The following is a 26,885-nucleotide window of genomic DNA, read 5'->3' on the forward strand; positions in this document are numbered from 1 at the left end:
AGCTGGCCTTACGTTGAATTCTGATGTCAACACAATTTTCTTGTCCAAAAAACATGCAAAATACAATGTCAATCTGACATCATGACGTCATTTGACACTTCTCATTAGTGACATGCATCTAAACCAGGGACGTCAAACTCAATTCCTGGAGGGCCACAGCCCTGCACAGTTTAGTTTCAACCCTAGTTAAACACACCTGATCAAGCTAATTGAGTCTATCAGGCTTGTTTGAAACATACGGGTAAGTTTGTTGGAGCAGGGTTGGAACTAAGGCCTACTCACACTATGCTATCCGAACCGTGCTCAGGCCCGTTTCCTGGATCGTTTGAGAAGTGTGAGTGCTCTGAATCAGGCTCAAACATGGTTTACTTGGCCGGCCCTGGCCCGGTTGGAAGAGGTGTGCCAGAGCACAGTTCACTTAGACTTTGGCGCGGTACGCTTGTAGTGTGAGTGCAAAATACACCTGAGCCCAAAACTGAGGACAACACATGACTTTTAAGGGACTGTTTTATATGGACTTATTAATCATTCTTACTGTTCAATGAACGCAAACTGTTGTAGTTTATTAAAGATGCAAACTCCTCACTGCACGACATCTGCACCTTCAGCAAACCTAATACCTGCAGCACGATGACTTTATGGTTGTTTATGAGCTTCAAAAGAGGCTGATCTAATCTTTGTAGACTATAAATATATATGTACTATATATCATTTATTTAAATATGTGGGTGTTAGGACTGTGTGTTTGATTTTGATCCTAGATTGGGGGCGTGCTTTCAGCGCACCTGACGCTTCTTGGCACCCTTATTTAAACCCCGGCAGAGAGTTTGTCAGGGCCGCTGTCCATTCACTTGGCAGTTGGCCAGAGGCGCGCTCCTATTTGGGCATTATGCTTTGTTTCGCATTCATACACTATTACTGACAACATTTACCGCAACCATACAGTACATTTGCATTTCAGACTGATTGAACATACTGATACTGATATTTTGATTATATAATTTAAATTGAGTTAAATAAATCTTCTTTTTGATTATACTTCTCCTTGTCGTCTCCCTTATTATGTTACATTCCTGAGCCAGGTGTAACAGTGGGCAACAAATTATAGATTCATTTTAATTAAAAATTATTATATTATTCTTATTTTTTAATTCAACTATAGGGGTGCGGCCGGGTAGGGGGCCTTACAAGACAATAGGCCCAGGGGCCCCTGAGTTCTTAATTAAGGCATGCCTTACACAACCACTTACTTTCCCTCGTACACTAAGTAAAAGCCCCAAGCAAAGGATTAACTTAATGACACTTAAATGGTTGTGCTTTATCTGTGAAAATTTTGGGAGTCTCAATAGAGAAGTAAAAACATAAGACGAGTCCCCAATTTCATGCTACGACCCATCTAGGACGTAACATGCACACAAACTTTACCTGCACTGTCTTTAGGACGACGAGTCTATTATTGACTGATTAACTGTGTAACATTTCATTGTGTCAACCGCTGGTAATGGAGTAGCACAAGAACATTGGTGCTGTCAAACTACTCATCTTTTTTTATACAGCCACAGCACATGACCTGACTTGACTGGTTTTTATTTGCATACACAGTTCTGACACATTGATTTAAATACCTAAGCAGTTCTACCTGTCACAGGTGTTAACTAATTATGTACTCAAGTTACTCCAGGCCAAGTTAAAAATGCTCTGATGTTTTTTTGTCATGGTTGTCATCATAAATATATCAAACATAGATTAATCATATTCGTAAGTAAATTCATTACAACTAATGAAAACTGTAGTTTGTGATCATCAATGCTAAAACTCTACATGATAACTAACTCAAATCAAGTCCAGACAGGATCATGTGGTTTCTGCTGCATCAAAGGCATTTTTGGAGGCCTCACCTGAACGCTACAGTAAATAAGAGCCAGAATACACAGATGTATTGTATAAATAATTTTCATTCATTTTATAGAGTGTCTAGAACAGGGGTCACCTAACTTGTTCTTGGAGGGCCGGTGTCTTGCAAATTTTAGCTTCAACCCTAATCAAACACACATGATCAAGCTAATCAAGGGCTTGCAAAGTTTAGTTGAAACATCCAGGCAGGTGTGTTGAGGCAAGTTGGAGCTAGACCCTGCAGGGACACCAGCCCTCCAGGACCGAGATTGGTGACCCCTGGTTTAGAAAGTAAACACAACAATTTGACTGCTGTGAAATGGACTAACATTTGACCCTTTATGACAATTGTGAATTGAATTTTCTTGTCAATATTTTTCATGTCAAATTGTTCAATTTAATGTCATTGGGTTGGAGAACACTACACTTTTTTTCTTTTTTTCTTTGGGAAAATGGTTAATTTACAAGACCCCTATAGGTAAACAGTTGAGTTTACAAGTGTTTAAAAATCTGTTTAGCCAATCTCCAGATCTGATGGGAGAACTTTTAGCCTAGCTTAGCATAAATCATTGAATCGGATTAGACCATTAGCATCTCTTTAAAAAAATGGCAAAAAAGTCTTGATAGTTGTATTATTTAAAGCTTGACTCTTCTGTAGTTACATCATGTGCTAAGACAATTATATGACTTTGATCTTCCCGCTCTTTCTGGAGTAATAATCAAGGAAATGACAAAATAAAAAACTGAATAAAAGAATTGTTAGATTAAGAATGGAGAAATAGCAGCTAATAATCCACCTCTAGCCAATGACAACAAATATGTCTACATTTTGTCTACATTCTACCATTGCAAGTGGTTGCCTTACATTTTAAGGTGAATCAAATCAACATTATGAGTCCATCGAACCTATAATATGTTAAATTGACTTCAAACAGCCTGTTAAACTTATAAAATTAAAATCAGAACATGATTAACTTAGTTTATCAAGTTACAATGACCTAAAAACATGTGCTGTCAGGACTTATTGATCATATAATCTTTTAATGTGTATTCAGTACTATTGTTTTAACTGTGTTTTTGATGCAGTAGTTTCAGCACTGGTGAACATAATCACACAACTCACTGTAAACACTCTCTCTTTAACACGGATGAGCTTCTGTCAATCACTTCTTTGTTTATACACACATAAGGTGTGTTTTGGTGTGGGGCGGGGCTTCTGCCTGCATTTTTAAAGCCTGAAGTGGGGCAAAAGAGTGCAAAAGCCAGTCATAGACAGAGAAGACGACGACTCCTTTGGGTGAAATTTCTCAACCTTGCATTTAAAGGTAGGTTTTTTTGTTTCTACATATACATATTCTGCTTGTCTAATAGTGGATATTTGTTTTGTATCTAAGAACTAGCATAACCAGTTGAGCATGACACTGCACATAAATCAATAAAATGCTTTCAGTATTGTTTAGATGAGTTTCGATGAGCAAAACTGTAAGACTTACAATGATAACTTGGTACAATTGTTTAGGGTTATTTGAAAATGTGAAGAAGTTGTGCTGACAAATAGAGCAGCAAAACATGTTTAGTGTGCAGAACAGTGATCATTGAAGTATGAGATGGTGTGATGCATTGACATGTCAGGTTGCTATACTGCAACAATGCCTTTCTTAGAATTTTTTGTCTTGTTTCTAGTCCAAATATCTAAAGATTCTTTGAATCAAGAAGCATTTTCTAGACAAGCAGAACATATCGTCTTGTTTTATGAAACAATCTGCCAAAATTAAGTAAGGTTTTCCTTAAAACAAGCATTTTTTGCAGTGTATATTATCTAAAAATGAAAGTTTCTGGATTGGATGAATATGATGTGACAATTTCATCATCATAATTGCTTCTTCCTTCTTCTTTTTATTTGATCGTCAGATTTTAAAATGCCTCCTCCAGTGGTTCCTCATGGCATGTGCCTGAAGGTTATGAATGACCGTAACATGAAGGGCGGCATGGGCTCTGACACAAATCCACTGAAGTTCATGGACCAAGACTACAACTTCCTGCAAGACTACTGTCTCAAGACAAGGCAGAGATTTGTTGATGAGTTTTTCCCACCAGACCTTCGTTCCATTGGCGAAGGGCTGCTGAAGCCTGAGGTCATGGCCCGAGTGGAGTGGATTAGACCAACGGTGTGTAATGAAATTGCTTAAAGCAGTGTTTCTCAACCATGTTCCCAGAGGACCACCAACACTACATGTTTTGGATGTGTCAATTGTCACATCCATTACAGCTCTTTCAGTCTCTGCTAATGCGCTGATGATCTGAATCTGGTGTGTTAGGGAGACATGGAAAATGCGCAGAGGTTGAACGTGGTTGAGAAACACTGGCTTAAAGGATTGTTTTGTGGAATCTGACTATATTTTGTAAGCTTATGTAAATGAATAAAATATGCAGTCTTGTTAAAGATAAAATGTTTTTACAGTCGCCACCATCAATTATAGTAGTTACACAAAATGCATCCGTTGACCAAATGCCAAATACTAATTTTTATTTCTTGTTTGATTTCAGAAATTATATCCAGAAGCTGCTGAATTCGTTGTAGATACGGTGTCCAGGTTTGACTATGCCCAAGGGTTTATAGGTGTGTCTGAGTTACCTCAATTTTGTTGTTTAAGCACTTAAAGATGCAGCCAGTATTGGCAGTTGTCTTGACCTGCCATCTAGTGTTATCACACTAATGTTTAGCTACTTCATAAAAATGCAGTATTTAAAGACAGTACTGATCTTTTTCCCCCAATAGTGGGCCAATCAGCCTAAAAATTAACAGTTATATTTAAGGATCTACTTTTTAGCCCTTCCCCTCAGCCCTTCATTTTGTGTGTTTTAGTATCTCGAATTTCTTTTGGTTTATTGGCATAAGGAACCACTCTCAATTCCTTCCCTCGGCCACCCCTCCCTGCACATTTTGTACTCTGCAAAAAATGCGTTTCTTACTTAGATTTTTTGTCTTATTTCTGGTCAAAATATCTAAAAGTTCTTAAATCAAGAAGCATTTTCTAGACAAGCAAAACATATTGTCTTGTTTTAAGAAATAATAAGCCAAAATGAGGTGAGTTTTGCCTACAATCAAGCTAAAAAATTTGCCAATGGGGTAAGCAAAATAATCTTATCACAAATTGAAAAGCAAGATTATTTTGCTTACCCCATTGGAAGATTATTGAAAGTAAGAAAAGCATTTTTTTTTTTTTGCATTTTTTTTGTCTCTCTTATTTGACACGCATGGATCAGTTCATGGATCTCTCTGTTAATGAGCTGATGATCACAATCATGTTGGTTAAGTAACGAAGATATAGACAGCGTCCAAAATCACCTACTACTCAATAGGTACTGCATTTGAATTTGAATGTACTACTCTACTGTTAGAAAAGTATGTTCTATACCAGGGGTGACCAATCCTGTTCCTGGAGATCGAACTTCCTGCAGATTTCAGTTGCAACCCATATCAAACACACCTGGCTGTAATTATTAAGTGTTGTTCAGGTTCTAATTAATTGGTTCAGGTGTGTTTGATCAGGGTTGGAGCTGAACTGTGCAGGTAGGTAGATCTCCAGGATCAGGGATGAGCACCACTGTTCTATACAGTATGAATGGATCTACAGCCACCATTTTGTCATCATCACATGACCTACCCACGTCAGTTGCGTCGCTTTACTCCCATTAATAAATTCTCTCGTGGGGCATCATGGGAAAGCCTGCATCAGATGCGCACTTCGGTAAAGTCTATAGGATACACGGCCGGCCGGAATTTCGATACTAAATAACAGTATATTTTTACAGTACTGTGACGATTGGGTTTAGGGTTAAGGTGGAGGTAGATAGACGTTAAAAATATTAAATTTATTGAATAATTTAATAGATAACATCAATAATACTCAGTACAACAACTGTATTTACGTTACTGTGACCGTTGGGTTTAGGGTTAGGGTAGGGGTAGATGTTAAAAATACAATTTTTTGGGTAATTTAATAGATAACATAAATTATACAGGTAAGCAAAATAATCTTATCACAAATCGAAAAACAGGATTATTTTGCTTACCCCATTGGCAGATTATTTAGCTTGATTTAAGGAAAAACTCACTTCGTTTTGGCCTGTTATTTCTTAAAACAAGACAATATGTTTTGCTTGTCTAGAAAATGCTTCTTGATTTAAGAACTTTTAGATATTTTTTACCAGAAATAAGACAATAAATCCAAGTAAGAAAAGCATTTTTTTGCAGTGTAAGTATCAGATTCACTGTTGTTGTGTTGTTATTTTTCCTCAGGAAACTGTTGGTTTCTGGCCTCTGTTGGTGCCTTAACATTTCAAAGCAAATTACTGCAAAAGGTTGTTCCAGATGGACAGTCACTCAGACACAATTACACTGGCTTATTTCACTTCAGGGTGAGTTCCTTCTTTTTTTGCCATCTTATAAATCATTTATTTGTGTTCCGCACCTAAAATAACTGTTTATCCACACTTCTGTTGTTGTAAATTTATAGTTCTGGCGCTTTGGAAAATGGTTCGATGTAGTGATTGACGACAAGCTGCCAACAATCAATCGCCAGCTGATCTTTGTCAAATCTAAAACATATAATGAGTTCTGGCCAGCCTTGCTGGAGAAAGCATATGCCAAGTAAGTGCTGTTAAATCTTTAAAGTTATGAAATATAACCTCAAGCATATGTAAGCAATAGCGCTGTTGTTTTTAATACAAGCATGGTTGTAATTCATGTGCAGTAGTAATGCTCAAAATTTATGTCTGTTTCACTGCGGCGAAACAATTTAGAGCTAGAATGACTGTTGCAGGGTATGTGGCTCCTATGCTGACATGCACACCGGCCGAGTGTCTGAGGCCCTGCTGGACTTCACTGGCGGGGTTCATATGCACTACGATCTGAAAACGGCTCCGACTGATCTGTGGGAGATAATGTACCGTGCTTCCCAGTCAGAGGTCCTTATGGGCTGTGAAAGCCCAGCAGGGGTAAGCCAAAAGAGATTATATCCTACAGTTGTGGTCATTTAAACTTTTTTATATGTTGAAAAGAGAACAAGATATTTAGAATAATGTTGGAATTCAGTACTTACTGAAAGCCATAATGGAAAAAACAAATGTTACGTAGTCAAAGGCTGGTTTCCAACATTCATTCATTCATTTACCTTCAGCTTAGTCCTTTATTTATCAGGGGTTGCCAAAGTAGAATGAACCGCTAACTATTCCAGCATATGTTTTACACAGCAGATGTCCTTCCAGCTGCAACCTAATCCTGGGAAACACCCATACACTCTCGCATTCACACACATACACAGGGCTGGAGTGGGACTCTTTTTCAGCCCTGGAGTTTCAAGACCGGCCCACCTCAGTTCACCACTGACTATATTAAAATAAGGTCATTTCTAATTCAGTTTCTAATTACACTATCAAGTCTTTTTTTTTTTTGAGTAAACAGCTGTTTTAGAACTTCAAATGTTCAACAACCCTTACAGTATTATATGTCTTAACAATATAAATGAAAAAAAAAAAAAAAAGTCACTCCAACAAGGACCGAAGCCGGATTGGCGGCGTCATAATTTCGTGCTAACCACTGTACCACAACAGCTGTACAATGGTTGGTGACTTATCTAGTTATATCATAAAATAATGAATAAGAAGGCTGTGGTCAAGTAAATAAATAAATTATTTTTAAAAAAGTGTGAGTGCTGAGAGCGACAAATTCTGGAGCTAGGGACACCGGCCCTCGCGGCCAAAAAACGGACTGGCCCAGTGGGAATTCTCCCGGTCCTTCTGATTAGCCAATGCGGGCCTGCACATACACTACGGCCAATTTAGTTAATCTAATTCACTCATAGCGCATGTAATTGGACTGTGGGGGAAACCAGTGCACCCAAAGGGAGACCCACACCAACACTGGCAGAACATGCAAGTTCCACACAGTTATGCTAACTGGTGCTTGCTGTTAGGCGACAGTGCTAACCACTGAGCCACTGTGCTGCCTGGTTTCCAACATTTTCCAATATATCTTCTTATGTGTTCAACATAAGAAAGAAACTTAAAGAGGTTTGGAGCAAGAGAAGGAGAAAATGATGACATGATGATCTTTGGGGGGGGATAGAAATTCAGTTTTAGACATTTAATCCAATGGGTCTAGAGACCCCCATACTTTTAAACACAAGGTATCTTTCACCCAAAAAACAACTACAATAAAAACACTGAAATTAAACTAGACACTTGTTGTTGTGGTGTCTATAAGATGGTGAACTTGTAATGTGTGGGATTGCTGCACATTTAAAAGAGACAGTTATGTAAGTGAATAATACCACACTGTCAAGACTTCTTATTGTGCTGTTCATGTTTCCACTTCATCAGAATGAGGAGCGGTTACCAAATGGCATAGTTCTGGGCCACGCTTACACTGTGACAAAGGTCTACCAGGTAGGATTGCACAAAAAACACGTTTCAGCATGTATAAAATTTATATCAGTTGAACCTAAGGGACAAAGATAATGCCTCGGGGCTATGCAGCCAATTTGATACACACCCACCATATTCATGTTTATACTTGATTTGAATGTTTTTTAGAGCTGGTTTTGATAAGCCAGAAGTAGAAAAACATAAAATAAAATTTAAGCCTCTGAAAGGTGTCTAATCAGAGTGGTTTTAAACAAAATTCCTTTGCAAGGAACTTTCTTCTTAAAATATAATAGCAGATTTTGTCACCTTGGAATTATAAGGTTCTATCTGCATTCTGAATGATTTTGAAATCTTGAGTTTTCAAAGTTTTTGCATTCCATATAGCAAACAGTATGTGTGTGACTTTTTTTTTTTTTTAATAAAAAGTCTTAATATAAACAACTTATAAAAAACATCCCATAATGTAAATAAGGTGTCATTTAATAAGAATATGTCAATAACTCAATTTTGACATAAATGCCAGACAGAACCTTATAGTTCTAAGGTGACAAATTTTTGATATAATACAGGGCGGGTAAAAATATTTTAATTCTGCCTTTTGACGTTTAGACTGTTTTTATCATGACTCTAATGAAGTTGTATAGGAATTAAAGGTGCCATAAAATGAGAATATACCCAGGCATAGCTGAATAATAAGAGTTAAGCATGTAATTGCATACCATGAGCCTCAAACACCATGGTTTCCTTGTTCTTATGTTAAACCTATAAGTGAAAAATCCCAGAGGAGATCAGGACAATCGCAACAAAAACAAACTGTTACGTTGCACACAGAATTATTAATATTTCCTAATGGGATTACAACCAATTTCCCCCTCATTTTTATATTTATCTAAGCTTATATTATACTTACTATGTATATTGGACTCTTATTTTGAAAATGAGACGAGCTCTCAGGTACTGCAACCAGGCATGAAGTATCTCATCACAGCTTGTCATTAGCTTGCGAAATTTTGGCAAGATTATTTAGTGTAACTATAAGAGGCTTTCAGTCACACATGCAGCCAAGTTTATAATACGTTAAACTATCAAAATAAACAGCTAAATATGTTTTGTTAGTTTATCATGTAAAGTATGAAATTAGCCGCACATGTTTGTAATGAGGCAGCACACTGCTGAATATAAGTGTTCAATGCACATTTATGCATTGTCATATCATTCTGCTTTTACTGCCATTTTTCTGCAGTGAAAGGATGTGTATACACTTTATAAACCTCTTCTGCTTATGCAGATTTTGATATAATTCCTACTGGTGTTTTTATAAACAGTACATTACAAAGCTTCAAAATACAAGTACATCTCTGTATGTCTATTTTGTCTTAAGTATAATTACAATTTTACAATTAAGCCTATATTTTATCCGCAACACAATTCAGGAGCAAAATAGTTTACTCTAGTGGCTTAAAGATCACTTAATCTATCACTCCTTCTAGATAAAAGAGGAAACATTGAAATGTTTTTGACCACTTCATAAAGCCTAATTTGCTCAGTTTGTAGGGAATTTCATTCAGTATAATTTGTATCTTTGTTTTAATGTATTTATTTGTAGATCAGCTATCTACAAAATAAACAAAATTAACGAATTTTAGGTGAAGTGATATGCAAATAATACATTTTTCAATAATAAGGGAATTATAAATTCAATTCAAGACCTATTATAACATGTAAAATATAGTATTTCTGACAATTTTCTTTATAATTTGAGTTATGAATTACAGTATCACGATACTACTTGGTATCGTAATACTTCAGCTGGTACAGTATCGTAAGATGAATTAATGGCATCACGACAACCCTATCAGAGAGAGCAGCTGTGTGAGAGCAGGCACTGACACGAGCTGTTGAGCATCAGAGAAGAACTCATTAATATTCATGAGTGTTTCAGTGTAATAATATCTAGATATATAAAATTTTAAATAAATGTAATATGACACCTTTAAATATGGTGTAATTGCTTTTCACTCACCCTGTATAAAAATTCTATTAATTTGTGAAAAAAATACTTAGTGAGGACCTTAACCACAGAGTGTTTCAGGGAGAATTTTCACTATATTTAACTCCTTACAAGCTTGTTCTTGTTTTAAAAAATTGTGGGATGAAAAACATTGGCTTCCCATTCAACATGATAAATAATTAAAAATATAGAATAAGTTCTTGTAAAATAGAAAACATTCTGTATCAATTTTGTGAAAAGTTAAAAAAGCTACAGGTAATATTTAATAGATGTGGAAATATTTTTAAACTATAAACTACACTCAAATACTTACGTTTGCTGTTTAAACTTCTTATTTAAATTGAGTTGAAAAATAATTCAGTAATAGTTTTTTGGGGAAAACATTGTGTATAAGTCACTTAAATTTGTAAAAACAATTAAGTCAACCTAATTCATTTGTGTTGGGACAACATAAATTATGTGGAATCCAGCATTTAGTTTTTTTTACAGTGTATTTATTATAACTCTAACAGGTCATGAGTGGTAGAAATCCTGTTCAGCTGGTGAGATTGTTCAACCCATGGGGAGACAGTGAGTGGAATGGAGACTGGAGTGACAAGTAACTATGTTCATTAATTTAATCTACACATCTTTAGGATATAATTTAGAGAATTTTAGTTTGATTTGGACATGCTTTACATCACACAAAAGTAGCAGCATAAATATATAACTCACCCAAAAAACGAAAATTCTGTCATCATTTACCAATTCTCCATTGGTTTCTGTCTTCTGTTAAACACATATGAAGAAAAAAATTGAATGCTGTTTGAGAATTGGGAATGCTGTTAAAAAAAAAAGAAAAAAACAGCAAATGACTTCCACAATATGTTTTGTTCCTAATATGTTTGTCAATGGCTGCTTGGAGCCTGAGTAAATGATGTGACGGATTCATTTTTGTGAGAACGATACCTTTAAATTCATAACAGCTTACCAGCAGTTAGCAAGTTTAGTCTTGCTAAAGATAAATACTGAAAATGTGCAGTCCTTAACAAACAAATACAATTAAACGTGTGCTTTTATTCTTGTAATTTATTTATTTACATCAATCCTCCAGTTCACCTTTATGGAACACGGTCGATGATGAGGACCGCAAACAGCTTCTCGTATCTGATAATGGAGAGTTCTGGTGAGCATGAACAGTGTTTCAAATACTTGCCAAATAACAAATGAAGAGTTCAGATGCAAAAACCTCTAAATGCCAAAATTTTCTTGAAATTTTCTTTTAAAATGATCATTTTTCTCAGTCTCCTATGTTTATTTTCAAGTATTTAACTTCAAAAGCAATAAAAAGAACTTATTCATCAAATTTTTGAGTTTACACACAAGAGACAGAGATAAATGCAAATTTATCAAAGAAATTGAAAATCAAAGAAATCATTTAGAAATTGTCAAATGGCTTTAAGAGCTTTTTACAACTGAACTCTTCAAATATACTTTGCTTAAGATTTGTTTGTTTATTTGATTACAGGATGTCAATGAAAGATTTCCTTAGAACATTTGACAACATGGACATCTGTTGTAACTGTCCTGATTTTCTGGAAGGAAAGTCTGCATGCAAGTGGACCTCCAAGTCCCACAACGGCAGCTGGGTTCCTGGAAGTACAGCTGGAGGCTGCATGAACCACCCAGGTGCTTTTTGCAACACAGACCTCATTGGAAAAACATACCTAAACATACATCCGACTGCAGTTTCTAGGTTAAATTAACACAGTATTATGCAAACAACTTTGGTTCCTTTACACACTAATGATATTTGTGGTCAATTTTGTGCAGTTCTTTGCACAACACCAAATAAATACCACAACATTAAATTATGTCTATGATTTGTAATCAAATTCGTTTGTCTTACCCATACTTGTCAACATTTCAGAGACAATAGATTTCAGCTGTGGTGGGTTAGATACAGTAGCTGCTCCCACTAGCCACTTTAGGTAGTTTAAAATAATTTTTAAATTGCCAGAGCTGCCTCATCCCTGAAGATTAGGATTTCAGTTTAAGACCGTTTGTCAATATGGACGCTAATGTGTTCCTAGAATTGAGAAGCAGCATGATTGATAAGTGTTCGGGTGAGCAAAAGAAAGCAGGTAAATACCAAATGAGAGGATGATCAGGCGCACAGTGAGACACAGGCGATCCTAACTCACTGATGTTGTGAGCGAAGCACAGCTGATGTGAAGCCTGCGAAGGCTTAAAATCTCCTGTTACCTTGCTCAAAACAACTGTGCATGCTTGGAAACACAACTGGTGCGATCATTTCTCTTCTAAATAGATGGGAAAAAAGCGGTGCTTATGCACTCACAGTCCTGCTGCATTCAAGAGATCTCCGGATATTTTGTATGCAGCAGCGGTTGCCGGTTTCACTTTAACCATTCTTTGAACAGCATATTATTGGGCCTAATGTTAACCGTGTGACTGTAATCATCCGTTCACTATCGCACACATAATTTTTTTCACCTGCTTTCTTTGGCTTTCAGTTGTTTTTGTTAATATGGTTTAATTATCATCCTTTACAATAACAGTTTTAATTGGAGATCACCTCCCCATTTATCTATAGTTACCTGATGATCTGGGACCTTTAGCCTGGACAAACTGTGTATAGTTTTAGTTTTTTTTTAAATGTCAATTGTTTTTTAAGAACTTTTTTGTTGAATAACAAGTGTGTAAACAGCTATATTTAGCTTGTTTTGACACATTTTTAAAAAATTAGTGGCAAGGAAATTTGTTTGGTGTGGCCAGAGAAAAAAAAAGGTAAATTCTTAGTGTTGAGCCCTTAAAAGTCATGCGAAATGGAAAAAAACAAAACAAAAACAAAGTTAAGGAGGCATGTGGAATTAACACATATTTTAAATCAAGTAATTTTAGCATGCTAACGTCAAATTTATGCTTATAAAGTATATTTTCCCAACAAAAAAAAAAGACTTTGTGTCAAGTGTGGCAAGTTGTGGCAAGTGGCTAGTAACCTTAGAAAACTTCCAGCCACAGTGGCTGGTGATCAAAAAAGTTAATGTCAAGCCCTGCGTAATACACATCCTCAGTAAATGGCTCTGAGTGTGTTCATGACTAAAGGTAATGTTGTAAATAATATTCGGTTTATTGCACAGACTGATTTTTACTTCACAAGACCTCAATGCATCATCAGAATCCACAAGGATCTGTTTAGTTTTGAATGTATATGAGTATATGTTTTCAAAGTGCCTGTATTGGTTGATATTGCACATTTTGAATCATCAAACCTATAGAGTGAGAAACAGTAAGAACAGGTTTTAATTATTAGTCATCAATGCAATTCTGCATCTAACAGCTCTTTTCTGTAATTGCAGACACCTTCTGCACCAACCCCCAGTTCTGGCTGAGAATTAATGAGATGGACAAGACGTGTGACCAAGGCCAAAACAATGTTCTGGTGTCCCTCATACAGAAACCTGACAAGAGGAACAGACGTCTGGCTCAACACCACGGAATTGGCTTCTGCGTGTTTGCGGTCAGTTTTAACAAAAGCACACAAGCAATAAAATATCGAACAGCGTTTGCGCTTATTGTAACCTTAATTTTTATTTTTCTGCTTTTTTAGGTTCCACCAGAGGTGAGTTCAAATAAACCCTTATTATTGTGTTAATAACATAAGCAAACAAAGTGTATTTAATATGAATTAATAAGAATTTCACAATGTATTAAAGGGGTGGTCCAGAGTGTATTTTTAAGGCTTGGTTGTGTTTATGATGTAAAGCAATGTGTGCCATTGGAAAAATGCTGTAGAAAATCAGATGATTTTTTCATATATCCTACTTTGATTATATACAGCAACTCAGCTAACATGAAAATGACTGTCATAGTTTCTCTGAAAGGCCCGCCCTAAAGAGGCTCTGATTGGCCAGCTAACATAATGTGCTGTAATTAATGGATCAGCTCCAAGTCACACCCTTTCAAGCACACGCTTTTGCGCTGTGTAAACACTGACTACATTTACATGAACATCAGTAATCGACTCATTTGCCTTAATCTAAATAAGACAATAATAAGATTAAGGCGTTTACATGAGTTGCTTTTTAATGATACTGTTTTACATGTTCTAGCTCATAATTACCCCCCCCCCCCCCTTGACAAACGAGATATTGTATACAACTATAAACTTATGAACTGCTGGATGAGTGTTGTTTTAATGAAAGTTAATTCCGCATGCTGAATGGAAGACAAAAAAACCTTCGCATTTCACGATGTAGGTGTCTGTGGTCTGCACTGACTCGTTTGGTGCAAAGAGTATCAAATAGCCCTGTGTGTTGGTGTGTGTGTGGTCTATCCTGTTGCAAAACGCAGCGAAAAGTCCTTCATGACAGTAAAACTTCGATTAAGTTGTTTACATGTTTGTACTGCGCTTCAACAATGCGACTAAAATCGGCAAACTCCACAAGTCTTAATTCGATTTCTCTTTAGTTCGATGATGACCTTTAATCAGATTAAATTAATCATTAATGTTATATATTATAATCTGTCTACATGGTAGACTCTTAATCAGAGTATTGTCTTATTTGCATTAAAATCGAATTATTTTTTCATTTAAACATACTCCGTGTCGGTCAGAGAGGCTGTTAGCCGTATCAGTTTGTGACTGAATCAGACGGAAAATGACACAGAGGACCTCACACCTGAACTATAAAATAAAATCTGACAAGCGTCTGTCATATATATTCACGTTATAAGCATGTGTAAGTAATATGAAACGTTTATCTTTTGCGAGTTGATTATTTGAGATGTATAACGCAGGGAAAGCGGACGCATAGTGAGACACTGCAGCACTGCTGAAGATTGTGGGTGTTTACGGGGAGTGATCTCACTAGCCTGGATGTATTTTTTGTAGTCCCCAAAATTTCGTCCGCTGTATGGCTTTGCTAAGCTAGCTATGTAAACGCCTACATGTATGTCTCCCTCTGCATTGAACTTTTAACATATTACATTCAAAGATGTTGTTCATGTTCACACAGCTACATTACACATCAACTCAAGTCTACAATTTTATATCGTAGTGGACCACCCCTTTAAAGCAAATCACATTATTTTGGTTTATACTATGAGGCTGCTGAATGCTTAATCCTGATTGGCTGATGGACATTTTAAGGTGTGCAGTTGCTTTGAGATAAACACGCAGCTGAAGTTTTCCCAGGCAGGTTTTGACAGCATTAGTTTCATATCACTGTGATTAATGAACGGCAAGCTAATGTCATAAACCAATCACAAAACAAAAGGCTTGGATGATATCCATAAGCAACTTGTACTACACACAGGAGCAGTTTGGAGTCAAAAACTTGACAAATGTCTTGAAATACAACTTCTGAACAATGCTTTAGGTGTGGTATCTATTGTACTGTATACGCAGAATATTCTTTTCAGGCTGATTGAATTATTAGAAAATGATGCACCTGAAGTGTAATGGCCACTATGCTTCCTTAGGTGTGGATTATTTTAGCAACACTTTACAATAAGGTTGTATTAGTTAATTTGTTCACTAACAACAATGAACAATGCATTTATTACAGTATTTGTTCATGCTAGTAAAAAATAGCTAGTTAAAATACAATTGTTTATTTGTTAGTTTGTAAACTGACAGTCCAATATCTACTGTTTACTTGCATAAATTCTATAGAGTCAATCTAGGGCCATATATACTTGCAATATAAAAGAAAGTTTTGCAAAAAAAAAAATAAAGTATTGAGCAAAAAAAAAATGAAATTAATGCAAATCTCCAAAAAATGCAAAGCAAAAATGTATTTAAAATGTATTAAAAATGAAATTTGGTAATAAAAATAAAGAACTGCAAATAAAAATCAAGCGGTGCAAAAAAAAAAAAAAATAAAAAATAAATAAATAAATAAATAAATAAAAATAAATATATATATATATATATATATATATATATATATATATATATATATATATATATATATATATATATATATATATATATATATATATATATTGATTTTACATTTGCATTTTAACATGGCTTTTGTTTAATCTCACTTAGATGAGATCTGAGGGAAAGTTCAGATCAAGCTTTTTTAATAGAAAGCCTGTGGTGACAAGTGGGAACTTTCAGGACGCAAGACAGGTGATGAAGTTCTTCAGGCTGGAACCAGGAGAGTATCTCATTGTACCGTCCACTTACTTGCCTAATAAGAACGCAGATTTCATTCTGTCCATCCTCTGCAAGAATGACATCCAGATACAGTAGGTTCCATTCATACATTTGGCATTTTTAATGTTTCTTATAAATGATGTGTTATATATTATAATATTGGGCAGCACAGTGAATCAGTGGTTAGCAATATTGCCTCAAAGCAAGAAGGTCACTGGTTCAAGTCCCAGCTGGACCAGGTTATTTATATAAATTTGCATTTGTATAAAGTATTCATTAGCAGTATTATTTATTATATGCAAATTTATATTTGCTTTTTTAATAAAAGCAAGTTTAGATTTGTCCAGCTGTCAGGTTTTGGAGACATCTGCATCACCATATGGGGCATAAAAACAGGAGGTGTGTTTGGATGTAACTGTTTTTTTGACCACACTTAGATATTATTGTTCAATAATTCATTCGCTGGAAATTAGAACTGAATTTATAAATAGTTTTGAAACAAATCTGTGCTCAACAAGTGAAATTAATTATGTAGGCTAATGGATGTCTTCGGTGGAGTGCATATGACAACTTTTCCTTATCCACGAAAGTAAGGGATTAAAGGGTAAGAATTAAGAGAAAGAGAAAGTAAAGAGGAAGAATGGAGGAGGCTTGTTCTTTTTCCTTGTGCTGCAGATGGTCTGTTTAACTGTTTTCTCGCTAGTGAAGTGTTCAGTTTTTCCATATACAATGTGAACTACAGAGAAAGTTTTATAATATAGTTTTTTGCTGGATCCCAGGACATGCTGGACTAATTTGAAATGAAAAAGCAGACAAAGCTGCCAAAACAGCCCTAGCAGGAAAGCTAAAGCTAAAGGAGTGCAAAATCCCACCTTCGGCTTTAAAGCCACTAATAAAAGGCTACATTTCTAACAAATGGCAAACAGAATGGGATCAGTGCACAGAAAATAAACGTTTTAATATTCAGCCAGAAATAGGCAGAAAATCCAATTAATTTTTTAACTCAAGACATGATGAGATTGTTTAGAGAAGATGCCGCATTGGGCACACGAGACTCGCACAAGAACATTAACTTAATGGAGAAGAACGCTCAAAATGTCAAAATTGCAACAGAAACCAAACTTTTACACACATACAGTTGAAGTCAGAATTATTAGCCCCATTGTTTGCCCCCCCCCTGTTATCAATAGTAAACCTTAAACTGTTTTAGATCATTATCTTATATATTATCATTATTATTTATGTATTTACCTTGTGAACTATTTATTACAGTTAATGACCTTAACTAAATGGGTATTTATAATTTTTTTTTTTTTTGTGCCATGGCATAGCCATAGCAATCAAAATTCTCTCTCTTTTCGACTTACAAAATCCACCCTGTAAATAGCAAATGCACCACAACTCTTTGCTAAAGAGAATGTGAGATGATTGGTTTAATGCACATGATGTAAAAACACAGCCATAACTCATTAAGACAATAAGCACAACCCTGATAGACCATGCACCAGGGCACAGAGCGTATTTTTCATCCTTAAAACAGCAAACAGACCTCAGGCACGACCTTCATGCTTTTGTGCCACACGCTTTTGACTTGGTGCTTAGATCGTTGAAATAGATCCCACATGATGCACACATTCAATGTATTCCATGCTTCTAATAATCTGAATGTAGACGATGTTTCTTGGCCAAGCAGAAGTGACTTTTGTTTTTATTTTTTATTTTTTCCAAACCTTATCATTTATCCTCTGAACATTTGGAATAGAAGTGAAGTTTATTCATAAACTAATTTCGAGAGGATCACGGGATTATGATTGAGCACGGCTGGTTCTGCATAAGCATGTATGATCCACCAATCAGGCCATTCCTAACCCACTATAAATAGCCAGGGCTTTTTCACTACAGTCATCTTCGATTTGAAGAATCCCCCCTTCCACCCTTACTTCTCCACCTTTCATTTTATAGGCTGGCACGGTGGCCCAGTGATTAGCACTGTTGCCTCACAGCAAGAACGTCACCGGTTCTAGTCCTTTAACAGGCCGGTGGTCGTTTCTGTGCGTAGTTTGCATGTTCTTCCCGTGCTCGAGTGGGTTTTCCCCAGGTCCTCTGGTTTTCTCCCATATTCCAAAAATATGCACTACAAGTGAATTGATTAATCTAAAATTTTCACTACAGCCTATCTCTCATCCTGCAACATATCTCTTCATAGCATTTAATTTTTAGTCATCAGCTCTTATCAAGGGGGGAGTTGTCGAGATCTACCTGGGCTCAAGGCTCCCCTCTTGCCCTGCAAACAGGAGGGAGCCCAGGGCTCAAGGACTTTTTGAATCAATCATCAGCTAAGTGTGAATTCTTGAAATGTGTTTTTTTGGAATCTTTCTGTGATAAAACTGCATATTCTTTTGTGGTTCTGAAAAAAGAAGGGTGCATGCTATTCGAAGAACATAAGGGATTAAACTGACCTAATTTTAGTACCTCTTTAAATAAGTTCAATTCAATTCAGCTTAATTTGTTTAGCGCTTTTACAATGTAGATTGTGTCAAAGCAGCTTCACATAAATGGTCATAGTAACTGGATCAGTGTAGTTCAGTTTTTAGTGTTTAAGTTCAGTTCAGTTCAGTTTAGCTCAGTTCAGTGTGATTTAAAATCATTACTGAGAGTTCAAACACTGAAGAGCAAATTCACTGATGCGTAGCTCTACCAATCCTGAACTATGCGAGCCAGTGGCGACAGCAGAGAGGGAAAAAAAATTCACCTGATAGGAGTGAAGAAAAAAAAAACCTTGAGAGAACCAGACTCAGTTGGGCACGACCATAAGTATTTACTTGAAATAAGATTAAAGTTCTCATCACCTAAAACAGATTACAGCTAATTATAGATTAAAATGTTCATTTGCAATGTGCTTTATTAAAAAGGTTGCTTTTAAAATATGTTTTTTTTTTAATTATTTAGAAAGGACACAGAAAGAACAGAGAAAGATTTTCTTGTGGATCTTATTGGAGTGTCTGAGGTAATAAAGTAAAATTGCATATTTTGTTGTAATTGCAGTAACTTTGCAAAGTTTTCTCTTTTATTTTATCAGGGAAATCAGAATTATTTTGTTAAATATTTTCTTATTCTAACGTTGTAAATAACTTTAATTTGGTCTTTGTTTAATTACAGCATATTAAATAAACACCTTAGCCTATTGGCTGATAAAAAGTTGAGTTTATTAAACTTCAGTGGTTAAAGTTTTGCCAAAATATTCCGTAAAGTGTACTTGACTTAAACCAGCCTTTTCAGTCAACTTTAAAAACTTTTTTGGCACAACTTCAACCACTGAAGCTTTAAAACTCAATTTCTTTGCTGCCGGTTGCTCTAAATTAAGTTAACTCAACTTTTTATTTTTTACTGTGTAATAATCTATAATTCTGTTATATATTTTCTAATTTATTTGAAAATAAAAACAAAATTAAAGTCGCAAAAATAAACTTGCCAACATTTTAAATATTATTAATATGATCCATTTAAGATTACAGAGAGCTGCTACAATATTTAAAAGTTGTAAAGAGTAGATACAGCAGATTTCAAATTTCTTGTCTTTCCTTTCTCACCTTCAGTCTGGTTGCACAGAAAAGGAGGATGAAGAGTCAAAAACAAAATTTCTGTTTCGACAGTATTCTGATCAGGTAAATATGAAATCTAACACCCAATCAAAATTAAAATGAGATCCAAAAAATTTAACAAAATAATAAAATATCGCTTAAATGCCTTTATTGGAAACAGTACAAAGTTGTGGATGCTGAGAAACTCCAGCAGATTCTTCATGAAAATCTGCTTAGAGGTGAATTAATATTTTTTATTGATGAAATACTGACAATTCTGAAATCTTAAACTACGATAAATGTAGATGAAATCTTGCAAATGTCTCTTTTGTGTTTCATGATCTTTTAGGGAGAAAAAATGCTGAAGGATTTGGGCTGGATTCCTGTAGAAGTATGATTGCCATGTCAGATGTATCCTTTCTTCTTGAAAATCGTTCATTGATTCATTGATTCATTCATTTTCAGCGTAGTCCTTTTATTAATATAAATATTATTAATAATATTTATATCCATGGTCACCACAGCGGAATGAACCGCCAACTTATCCAGCACATATTTTACGCAGCGGATGGCCTTCCAGCTGCAACCCATCTCATGGGAAACATCCATACACACTCATTCACACTCATACACTACGGACAATTTAGCCTACCCAATTTACCTGTACCGCATGTCTTTGGAAACCTGAGCACCCAGAGGAAACCCACGTGAACGCAGGGAGAACATGCAACCTACATACAGAAATGCTAAGTGACCCAGCCGAGGCTTGAACCAGCGACCTTCTTGCTGTAAGGCGACAACTGTAGTAACTGTGCCACCGCGTCACCTTCTTGAAAATCATGTAAAACATAATTAGTAGTATTTGTGTTGTTAAGAAACCAGCTTTAGCTCAAGAAATATTCCCTGACAATACCAATAACAACAGTTTTGTGTCACTGGAAGACTTCAGGGATCAGAATTTGTTCGTCTGTGGGACCGGATTACAACCTACAGGGTTTGTGGATTTTAGTGATCGATCTGTCTGTCTATCTGTCTGTCTGTCAATCTGCCCATCCATTTATACTTATATTATAGGTAATAGGGTTCTGTGAAGTTTTTCACAATTGTCCCAAAACAAAGGTGTTTTTGAATAGTTTTAAGACAACTTTTATGAAAGGTTTTGGTTGACTTTAAAGGTTGACTACTATACATATAAAGACAAATATTTATTATTATTTCCTTTTTAATGTATTTTTACAGGACATCTTCTACAACATGGACTCTTCTAAAGATGGTGTTCTGTCTTTGAATGAACTTCAAAATGCATTAGAGAAAACAGGTTAAGACTTATATAGTTTATGCTTTGCTGTGGTAAATATTTATATATATACAGAGTTGAAGTCAGAATTATTAGCCCCCCTCAATTATTAGCGCCCCTGTTTATTTTTTTCCCCAATTTCTGTTTAATGGAGGGAAGATTGTTTCAGCACATTTCTAAACATAATAATTTTAAAAACCTATTTCTAATAACTGATTTATTTTATCTTTGCCATGAGAACAGTAAATAATATTTTACTTGATATTTTTCAAGACACTTCTTTACAGCTTAAAGTGACATTTAAAGGCTTCACTAGGTTAATAAGGTGAACTAGGCAGGTTAGGGTAATTAGTCAAGTTAGTGTACAGAACAAACCATCATTATACAATATCAAAAAAAAAAAAAATTGCTTAAAAGGGCTAATAATTTTGTCCCAAAAATGGTTTTAAAAAAATTAAAAACTGCTTTTACTCTAGCCGAAATAAAACAAATAAGACTTTTTCCAGAAGAAAAAATATTATCAGACATACTGTGAAAATTTCCTTGCGCTGTTAAACATCATTTGGAAAATATTTAACATAGAAAAAAAAAAAATCTAAATCAATAGGGGGCTAATAATTCTGACTTCAACTGTATATATATATATATATATATATATATATATATATATATATGTACACCTGTCAACTGCTCGTTAACGTAAATTTCTAATCAGCCAATCACAGCATTTCAACACAAGGTCAAGAGGATTTGCTGCAGTTCATCGTGGCATGGTTGTGGTGTTGCTGGTCTGAGTAATTCAGAAACTGCTAATCGACTGGGATTTCAAGCACAACCATCTCTAGGGTTTACAGAAAATGGTCAGAAAAAAAGAAAATATCTAGTGAGCGGCAGTTCTGTGGGTGCAAATGCCATGCTGTTGCCAGAGGTCAGAAGAGAATGGCCAGATTGATTTGAGTGAATACAAAGGCAACAGTAACTCAAATAACCACTTGTTACGTCCAAGGTCTGCAGAACTGAGGCTACAACTGAGACTACAATTCACACAGGCTCACCAAAACTGAACAATAGAAGATCGAAAAATGTTGCCTGGTCTGATGAGTCTCAGTTTCTGCTGCGACATTCAGATGGTAGGGTCAGAATTTGGCGTCAACAACATGAAAGCTTGGATCCATCCTGCCTTGTATGGTTCAGGCTGCTGGTGGTGGTGTAATGGTGTAGAGGATACATTCTTGGCACACGTTAAGCCCATTAGTACCGATTTATCATCGTGTCTCAACGCCACAGCCTGCCTGAGTATTGTTGCTGACCATGTCCATCCCTTTATGACCACAGTGTACCCATCTTCTGATGGCTACTTCCATTAGGATCACGCCCCATGTCATACAGCGCAAATCATCTCAGACTGGTTTCTTGAACATGACAATGAGTTCACTGTACTCAAATGGCCTCCACAGTCACCAGATTTCAATCCAATAGAGCACCTTTGGCATGTGGTGGAACGAAAAATCTTCATCATGGATGTGCAGCCGACAAATCTGCAGCAACTGCATGATGCTATCATGTCAATATATGGACCAAAATCTCTGAGGAATGTTTCCAGTACCTTGTTGAATCTATGTCCCAAAGGATTAAGGCAGTTCTGAAGGTAAAAGAGGGTCCAACCCAGTATTAGTAAAGTGGCCGGTAAGTGTTTATCACACACACAAGCACGCCATCTGCCTTTTTATGTACACCCACTGTTGCTGGAAACATTCCTCAGAGGTTTAGCTCATAAAGTTTAACTGCACATCCATAGTGCAAATCTCCTGTTCCAGCATATCAAAAAATGTGCTCGAATGTATTGAGATCTCGTGTCTGAGGAGGTCATTAGAGATTTGTGTACTCACCATCATGTTTTAAGATGGTATTTTGAGATGTGAGCTTTGTTACATGCTGGAAGTCAGAATATAGTCATCAAAAGATCTACACCTTGGTCATAAAAAGATGGACATTGTCAGCAACAATACTAAGGTAAGCACTTAAGGGTCTAAGTCACAGGTGTCAAACTCGGTTCCAAAAGGGCCGCAGCTCTGCACAGTTTAGTTCCAACCCTAATTAAACACACCTGATCAAACTAATTGAGTCCTTCAGGCTTGTTTGAAACCTACAGGTAGTGTATTGGAGCAGGTTTGACACTGGTCTAAAGTGTGCCAAAAAATAAATCACCCCAACAACCCTTAAACCAAGAAGATGAACCACTTAAAGGAGGGTAAATCCATGTTTTCATTTGATTTAAATAAATTCTGGCCATACCATTTCATTGCTTAAGGTGAAATCAAGACTCATCATACCTGTTTTCAATCTTCTTTTGATCAGTTTGTGTTCATTTTGGCTTCAGCTCGCTGTCCTGACAGGAGTGCCTCCAGTGTTTTTTTCTTCTGCTGCTGTAGATAATCTATTTCAAGGTTTGACAATGTATGTTCAGCGATGCTCTTCAGCAGACCTCAGCTGTAGATATTTGAACTACTGTTGCATATTTAACTTGAACCAGTTTGTCCATTCATCCCTTTGACCATTGGCAACAACTCTGCATTTTCACTCTTTAACTGACAAATTCAGACCAGTCTTTATGAGATCAATACTATGTTAAGTGGTTTCAAAACTTTGAGTTTCATTCTTCAAGTTATTTTGAAGAAAGTCGAAAATGTGTAACAATTGACTTCCACAGTAGGAAAAACAACTACAAAAGAAAGAAACTTGAAATGAGTAAGTAAATAGTGAACAAATTCCTATTTGTGGGTGAACTATTCCTTTAAATCCCTCTTTTTTTTCCATGTTCTGATTCTCAGTTTGAACTAAAGCAGATTATCAAATCCCCATAAATACAATAGAGTTGCTGTAATTTGATTGGCTGATACTGTTTTTGCATTAACAAGCAGTTGAACTGGTATAAATAATAACATGGCTGTTGGCTGTACAAAACATTATAATAGTGCATGCATGTGCATGTTGTATAGTATTGTTTGTCATGGTTGTTTTATCCTAGGCCTACATCTAAACGAAGACATCTTGAATCTCATGGTGGTGCGGTACGGTGGTGCATCTGAACAGATCTCGTTGGAGGGATTCATATGCCTTGTCATGCGTTTGAACTGCATGGCCAGTGAGTGCAGCTGCTGCAATGCAGTTTGGTGTTCAGGAGTGTAAAATTAAACCAAACAATTACGTTACATGTGTCACCCACACACCCATAAACAAAATTGAGTTCAATTTTTTCATGCTCCTGAAACTTCTTTATTAACAATTTATTTATTATATTTTGTATTGTACAAAATTCTAAGCATTTATTCTGTTCATCACTTAGGCATATTTCAGAAACTCTGTGAAAATGGGAAGATAAGTCTTGATGAGAGTGAGGTAATTCCAATGTGAACATTTTATTATTATTATTATTATTATTATTATTATTATGTTTCTGTTCAAATAACCTATTTGTGTTTATTTGTGTTTTAGTGGATAGGACTCACCATGTACTCATGAAGAAATGTCTGCTTGCCAGTGTGCTTGTCAGCAAATGCATAAAAGCAGTGTTAAACAGCAGTGTTTTGGGCAATTTCACATTTTGTTGTTGAATTATTTTGTAAAACAACAAAAATAAAGTTGCAGTGGTTGCATTTTTTTGTACTTGTATCTCTCTAAGAATTAAAAGGCTTGCCTTTCTTTCTTTGCTTTTATTTAAAACTGGAAATGTCACATGAATTTAAATTTTCTTTATTGATTTTTTTTAAACCCAGCCTCATTCTGATTACGTCCCCTGTATACATTTTTGAAGAGCATCAAATATGTCCCAGGAGCTGTGTTTTTTTTTTTGAGGCTGCTTTGTACACTTTTTCAATTCTCAAATTTCTCTCGCAAGTGCCATGCAAGTGTAAATCCACCAGAGGCCGCTGTCGAATGACTGACCAACTGACCCACCCTCCTCTTTCCATAAACCCAACCGATAGCATTTCAAATAGCACCGATTGACCAGCACCCACCCACTTTCCTAAACCCAGCCAACAGTGTTTTAAAAAGCAATCCAGAAAAAGACGTTCTCAGTTATTTACTTTAGATAATTTTTTTGGATTCTGTTTTTGTCTTACCCGTTTTTTGGAACTGTTTTTGGTCAGACTTGAACCCCGTTGTCACAGTTGATTCCACCGTTCACACGGAGGTAAGGGGTCAGCAGCTAGTGCGAAAAGGAAATCATCCAAATAAGAAATGTTTAGATGGAGCAAACTGATAGATATACTGCAGTCACTTACTTTCCTTCAGCTAAGTCCCTGATTTATCAGGGGTCAATACAAAAGAATGAACCGACAATTACTCTGGCAAATGATTTATGAGGCGGATGCCCTCCAAGCTGCAACCGAGCACTGGGGGTAAAAAATTACGCAACAGTTTGCATTAATATTGAAGTTACGACTAAATCTAATAAAATTAAGTTTAGACAACAAACTATATGTTAGCCAAATATTTTCCTCTTTAATCAGAGGCATTTTTATACAGCAAAGACCTCAAATTTTTAAGTCGAGTACTCAAAAAAAAAAAGTTGTTTCAATTAGTTTTATAAATTAAAATTAAAAACAAATTCAGTGTTATGTACTTAATTACATGCACGTTTTCAAGTTTAGAACCTCAAATAAATTAAGAAATCCGAAATTGTTTAATTTTTCTTTGTTTTCTAATTTACTGTTCATGCTTGTGAGAAATACATTTAACAAAAACATTTTTAACATAAAAAAAACATATTTTTTTTTGTATTACACAGGTTTTCATTGTTTTACAAAGCAAAAACATGTACTCATCAGTGCATCAGTGTGGACTTAATATAAAACAACTCCATTAGTGTGACTTATCAATCCAATTTCTTTGGGTTACTACAAGTTAAATATTCTTTCAAAGTAACTGAAAGATATATTTAGCTTTAAATTAGCTGCATTTTTAAATGGATGTAATTATCAATATTTTCCTGTTTTGGAAACTTATTAATAAAATTATTCTGCCAACCTAAAAGTTTTAATCTAATCAGCATGTTAGAATCTTTAAGTTACAATAATGTATTGAACTATCCTGAGTTATTTTTTAGAGTGCAGAATTAGGTTTGAAAGGTAAATTTTTGTACCTTTTATAGCACATTAGGGTACAAAATTGTACTGTATAAGGACCAGTACCCTGAAAATGCTATAATATAATAAGGTACATTTTTGTACCTTCAGTGTCCACAACTTTGTTCCTTGGGATTACAAAATTATCCCTTAAATGGTACAAATGTAGAAGGTACAATTTTGTACCTCTAAATAAAGCCACTTGACCCTAAAAGATGTGTGTATATATATATATATATATATATATATATATATATATATATATATATATATATATATATATATATATATATATAGCTTTACATTAGCTTAGCAAAATGTAGAACTAATCTAACAAAAAAAAAAATCTTTAAACTAAAGATATACTATCCAAAAA

General features: G+C 35.5%; 1 protein-coding gene across 1 annotated transcript; it reads left to right on the plus strand.

The window, feature by feature from the left end:
• The first annotated feature begins 3,148 nt into the window (after window positions 1-3,148).
• On the plus strand, window positions 3,149-25,036 carry si:ch211-202f3.3. The gene is made up of 22 exons (XM_017351848.3): window positions 3,149-3,218; window positions 3,805-4,061; window positions 4,441-4,513; window positions 6,197-6,315; window positions 6,414-6,547; window positions 6,720-6,894; window positions 8,278-8,343; window positions 10,846-10,931; window positions 11,427-11,498; window positions 11,841-12,001; window positions 13,693-13,853; window positions 13,944-13,955; window positions 16,392-16,594; window positions 19,452-19,509; window positions 20,099-20,167; window positions 20,265-20,322; window positions 20,433-20,494; window positions 21,009-21,077; window positions 21,323-21,401; window positions 24,409-24,525; window positions 24,727-24,779; window positions 24,876-25,036. Exons 2-22 carry the CDS (start codon window positions 3,813-3,815, stop codon window positions 24,900-24,902), a joined length of 2,103 nt encoding a protein of 700 aa, XP_017207337.3. The 5' UTR covers window positions 3,149-3,218; window positions 3,805-3,812; the 3' UTR covers window positions 24,903-25,036.
• The last annotated feature ends 1,849 nt before the right edge of the window (window positions 25,037-26,885 follow it).

Source organism: Danio rerio, chromosome 17, assembly GCF_049306965.1.
Source record: "Danio rerio strain Tuebingen ecotype United States chromosome 17, GRCz12tu, whole genome shotgun sequence".
NCBI lineage: Eukaryota > Metazoa > Chordata > Actinopteri > Cypriniformes > Danionidae > Danio > Danio rerio.

Coding starts and splice junctions, on each gene's coding strand:
- si:ch211-202f3.3 (XM_017351848.3), top strand. CDS start 3,813: ATGCCTCCTCCAGTGGTTCCTCATGGCATGTGCCTGAAGGTTATGAAT. Junction 4,062..4,440: donor TGGAGTGGATTAGACCAACG/GTGTGTAATGAA, acceptor GTTTGATTTCAG/AAATTATATCCAGAAGCTGC. Junction 19,510..20,098: donor ATCTTATTGGAGTGTCTGAG/GTAATAAAGTAA, acceptor TCTCACCTTCAG/TCTGGTTGCACAGAAAAGGA.